This window comes from Nanorana parkeri, unplaced genomic scaffold (genome assembly GCF_000935625.1).
Source record: "Nanorana parkeri isolate BGI_ZX_2015 unplaced genomic scaffold, ASM93562v1 scaffold2766, whole genome shotgun sequence".
NCBI classification, from domain to species: domain Eukaryota; kingdom Metazoa; phylum Chordata; class Amphibia; order Anura; family Dicroglossidae; genus Nanorana; species Nanorana parkeri.
Window position 1 is genome coordinate 27,760 of NW_017309034.1, and position 5,482 is coordinate 33,241.

The window sequence follows — 5,482 nt, forward strand, 5'->3', positions numbered from 1 at the left end:
GTGTGTGTGTGTGGAAATCACTCTATAGTTAATTTCTATATCGTAGTCACTGAAATTACCCCCCTTCTCTAGGGATCCTATTTTGCAACATTTTCCTTGAATGACCCATCCAAAAACATCTCTATGTGGCTCAATAACCCCAAGAGATGTCCTTTGTTCCTATTTTATAAGTTCTCATGAAGAATCTGGAATGAAACCCTCAGAAACATGTCTGAGCAATAAAGGGGAACCTCCCACTCCTCCCCAACTAACTATTTGGGAATTAACTACCAATCTGCCACCCAAACTGAATCAACCACCACGCTGCCACCCGAAGGGAATCAACCACCAAGCTGCCACCCAAAATGTTGACCTTTTACTGCCACCAGTGGCCATCGGTTGGTTGGGTGTCATGGCAGTTCCCAGGGGTTGGTTGGGTGACATGGTAGTTCCCAGGGGTTGGTTGGGGGGCATGGCAGTTCCCAGGGGTTGGTTGGGTGTCATGGTAGTTCCCAGGGGTTGGTTGGGTGTCATGGCAGTGCCCAGGGGTTGGTTGGGTTTCATGGTAGTTCCCAGGGGTTGGTTGGGTGTCATGACAGTTCCCCAGGGTTGGTTGGGTTTCATGGTAGTTCCCTGGGGTTGGTTGGGTTTCATGGTAGTTCCCAGGGGTTGGTTGGGTGTCATGGTAGTTCCCAGGGGTTGGTTGGGTGTCACGGTAGTTCCCAGGGGTTGCTTGGGTGTCATGACAGTTCCCAGGGGTTGGTTGGTTATCATGGCAGTGCCCAGGAGTTGGTTGGGTGCCATGGCAGTCCCCAGGGGTTGGTTGGGGGAGTCAAGGCAGTGCCCAGGGGAAGGTTGGGGGTCCCTTGTGAAGGACTGCACCTTACACAATTAGATTTAGTCTTAGAGCGACCTGTAAGCTTAGAATATCTACAGTGAGTCACTTTTAGCTTATAAATTAACGGTTCTAAAATATATTTTTGTTCCTAAGTGCTATTTCCTAGAGGCTATCAGTGTGACTGAGGTGCCTTATTGCAGTATTACAGGATGAGATGTCAGCAGATTGTGTAGCATGCACTGATCAGTGGCTGGCTGGTGGCAGTGAGTTCAGTGGTCGAAGTGCATGCTGCATATTGCCTGGCATGGAGCAGGGGGGAGGGGGAGGAGGAGAGGTGGGACTGAGATAACGCAAGGCTTGGTCTGTAGGACATTGTCATAGAGGCCTCTGTGATCATTAAAGGCATGTGTCAGAACAATTCAAATCCTTGAGGCTTTCTTGTGAAGCTCCAATGATCGAAGGACCAGAGGCAAGTTCCCATCAGCCCAGCAGAACGTCCCTGTCCAGCAATCCCCAGTGCTGCTTTCCTTGCCTCAGTGTGCTTGTAGCGCAGTCTCACCCAAACGGTTTTCCTATTGTATTCTGCCGCAATGGGCTGGTCCTTGTCACAATCCGTGTATGGATCAGCCACATTGAGCCGGCAGCTGCTTAGTGTCTGAAACATCTTCTGTTTGGCACAAATTGAGCATTGGCTTCACATGATATAGGCATGGAATAAAAGGTCCAAGGCTCTGCGGATGGCAGGAGTAGTAGTAGTAGTAGTGCCCAGGCCACCATTGTGATCAGTGTGTACTAGTCACCAGCTGCCTGGACCAGCATCTCACAAGCCGGGACACAGAGAGAATTGTAGTCACAGAAAGCTGTGCGGCCCCTGGAATGTCACTTCTCAGGATCATATTTTTGGGGCTCTCCGGAATAATTCATGGCTGCGGCCGGGGACAATGAGTAACTATCGAGTCGCCAGATTCAGCAGACGAGGAACTCATCTCCAGGAACGTTACAAATGACTGAACTCGTGTTTAGCATCCTAAATCTCCTGTTGGATAGAATAGGAGGACCACTCTCTATACATTTACACTTTGTGGTAAGTCCTCCTATTTGGAGAAGTCGATGATATCCGCTGGTAGTAATTTGGGATTTTTGGGGGGTTTTCTGCATTCGTCGCAGCAATCTAATTGACATTATGGAAGCCGTGTTTGGATCCTACACGGACGTGGTGGTCTCTCTGTCTCGGGTTTGGTTTGACATTATGGAAGCCGTGTTTGGATCCTACACGGACGTGGTGGTCTCTCTGTCTCGGGTTTGGTTTGACATTATGGAAGCCGTGTTTGGATCCTACACGGACGTGGTGGTCTCTCTGTCTCGGGTTTGGTTTGACATTATGGAAGCCGTGTTTGGATCCAACACGGACGTGGTGGTCTCTCTGTCTCGGGTTTGGTTGGACATTATGGAAGCCGTGTTTGGATTCTACACGGACGTGGTGGTCTCTCTGTCTCAGGTTTGGTTGGACATTATGGAAGCCGTGTTTGGATCCTACACGGACGTGGTGGTCTCTCTGTCTCGGTTTGTGTGTTGGTCATGGTAATCCGGCTATGTAGGTGGCGCTTTCCTGACTTGTGAACCTCAGGGGTGTTCCTCAGTCCAATCAGATGATGTTTTGTAGAATTGTATGTCAAGCAGTAATATTCGGTGTGGGACCATACACACCGTCTACTCAATGACTCCAGCAATGCTGTGCTCACAAATAGAAAATGCATGGCTCGGTTTTGGTCTGCATGCCTCGAGCATGGAATGGTTCGGACATTTTGGTCCTGGAACCAAATGTAACCCTTGTGGTTGTGGATACAGCTGCATGTTTACCCCTTGGTTTCTAGGTGCGCAATTTTCCTGCATCACAGTATGTGCCACTCCCCTCCCCGTTTGGAGCACCAATCCTTGATCCTAGCGACCTCCCAACACTAATCACAAGATGCGGGGAGCAGAACGGTCGTTTGTCTGGGTTCGGCGTAACCTCACCCCTCTACGTATTGATGCCAGCATATCGCCCGCCGGGGGTTCTGACCCTCCCCCACCACCTGCAGGGGCAGGAACCTGACTCCTCTCAGGGGCTGAGGGGAAGGGGAACTGGCCATCCCCGAGGGCATGAGCCCCTGCCACGAGCTCCCCGATCTTCTCCACCAGACTGTGTCGATTGGCTGCCAGAAGGCCTCCTCCCATGTCTTCTTCATCCCCTCCTCCGCCGCCATACACAGACATCTCCCCCGCTCCTCCCCAGGCTGCATTTGGGAGACTGAGACGTTTTGGGGATGACTTGGCATAGTCAAGGGGGCTTCCATCTTCCCCTCCTAGATAGAAAACACACTCTTCACTCCCCACACGGGAACGTCCTCCCAGCCCTCCTCCTGGAGAGTCCGGCACAGTGGGGGTTTTTACTGGCACAATCGGAGGGCGACATGGAATGGGTCCAGCATTGGATAAAGTGCGTCTTACAGTGGGCTTGGTGGATGGAGTGCGCCGTATTGTTGCCACACCGGGAGTAGAGCCAGCTTGTGGTGGTGGTGGAGCAGAGCCAGCAGGAGGCATGCCACAGGGTAGGCCTGCTGTAGAAGCTGGGCGCTTAGTTTGGAGCATACGGCGGTAATTCTGAGCCAAACTACTGCTCCGTGGAACTGTGGAGGATCGGTCAAAGTCAGCAGAGACATCGCCATCTGTATCACCGTTCACCGAGTAACAGTCGTAGTCAGAGCCTGTGGAAACAACATGAGTTCTCCTGAATATACATTACAGAATATCATTGTAGCCAAAGACCGACCTCGTCAGATCCCAACATGAGGAAAACTTACATTATAATAACATCCAATACGAATGCTGAATTCTTCTTACAAATACTCTATATGACCAAACGTCTGACCACCGCCCCGCATCCCATTCCAAAACCATGGGCCCCAATACGGAGTTCTCCCCCTTGTGGCTCTAACATCCTCCACTCTCCTAGGAAGTCTTCCACAAGAATTTGGAGGGTGTCTGTGAGAATCGGTCCAATTTGTGAGGTCAGGTACTGAGGAGACCCGGCTCACCATTGGCATCCCAATTCATCCCGGAGGTGTGCAGGGCACTTGAGTTCCTCCACACAACACTTCGTACAGCACGGCCCTGGCTGCCTCCCTTACTGGTCTTCCACTTGGAGCCCCCGCTGGTCTAATTCTTCATGGCTCTTTTACTGGTTTCTCTCTCTCTAGTCTCCATCTTGTTGGTCTCTTTCATGGGTCTCCTTGTTTAATAGCTTCCTCGCTAGTCTCCCCCTTTGCGGCTTCCCTCACTATTCTCTATCTTGGAGGCCTACCTCACTATGCTCTCTCAGTGGCCTCCCTCACTAATCTCTCTCTTGGTGACCTCACACCCTTTTGGTGCCCTATCTCTCTGATCTCTCTCTATTCTCTCTCTTGGTGGCCTCCCACCCTATTGGTGTCCTCCCTCTCTATTCTCTTTTTTTGGTGGCCTCCCTCACTAATCTCTCTCTTGGTGACCTCACACCCTTATTGGTGCCCTATCTCTCTGATCTCTCTCTCTCTATTCTCTTTCTTGGTGGCCTCCCTCACTAATCTCACTCTTGATGCCTTCCCTCACTAATCTCTCTCCTGGTGTCCTCCCTCACTGTTCTCACTCTTGGTGCCTCACACGCTATTGGTGCCCCATCTCTCTGATCTCTCCCTCACTATTCTCTCTCCTGGTGGCCTCCCTCACTATTCTCTCTCTTGGTGGCCTCCCTCCCTATTCTCTCTCTTGGTGGCCTCCCTCACTATTCTCTCTCCTGGTGGCCTCCCTCATTAGTCTCCCTCTGGTAGGTTCAGTCACGTATGGTGGGGAGTTAGAAATGTCTTTGCTTCCATTCTCGGACTTCCTTGAAGCTTCTTAATACATTTTCAGAGCTGCTTGTCGTGTTCTCTTGTTTTCATGCCATGATTCCTACCAGATGTTGGGCCTTCTACATACATGTGGAATTATCCCCCCGCCCCCCACTACACTAACTTGGGAAAATACATTTCCTGTGCTGTCCTATGACAATAAAACTTCCTGCGGCGTGAATCCTTTTATCAGCACGGTACACGTGTGTGGGAGCCGCGGTGTCTTGGCCGGTGGATCGGTGGGCTGTGATTGGACGGTTCTTACCTTGTGATGGAATGGTGTCCTCGGAGCAGGACGGGGTCGTGGTTTGGGTGCTGTAGCCACTTGAGTATTGCAGAGAATCACGACTGCTTTTCTGGTGCTCCAGGCTCAGCCCGCGGGTCAGTACCATGGCCAGGTCACTGGCGGCCGGGGAAACCTCCTCTCCGTGCTGCCACATCCAGACAAAAGGGAAACGTTTCATTTCACAACCTCTGAACACCGGAATCGGATACAGATGTTGATATTAGAAATCGGGCTTCTATGGGCTGACTGCACCGTATGTCGCCTGCATAGAGTGTAGAGAGCTGATGTACCGCACCCGGGGAAGTCTGGCAGAATTAGGGGAGGAGCCTTGACCTCCTTTATAAATACCTTTCTACCAGAATCATGATTACGCGTCATTATAAACGGGACAAATGCACCATTTCAGTCACCCCCCCCCAAAAATGTACCCCCATCACACAGCAAAAATGGAGGTAGCCCCCACGAGGTACCAAT

General features: G+C 51.2%; 1 protein-coding gene across 1 annotated transcript in view; it reads right to left on the minus strand.

The window, feature by feature from the left end:
- Positions 1 to 2,695: 2,695 nt before the first annotated feature.
- MTSS1L (MTSS1L, I-BAR domain containing) overlaps positions 2,696 to 5,482 on the minus strand; it is a 40,644-nt gene continuing 37,857 nt past the window's right edge. The window contains 2 exon segments of the mRNA XM_018574146.1: positions 2,696 to 3,564; positions 4,988 to 5,153. Of these exon segments, the coding sequence (XP_018429648.1) occupies positions 2,780 to 3,564; positions 4,988 to 5,153 (951 nt within the window). The 3' untranslated portion in view covers positions 2,696 to 2,779.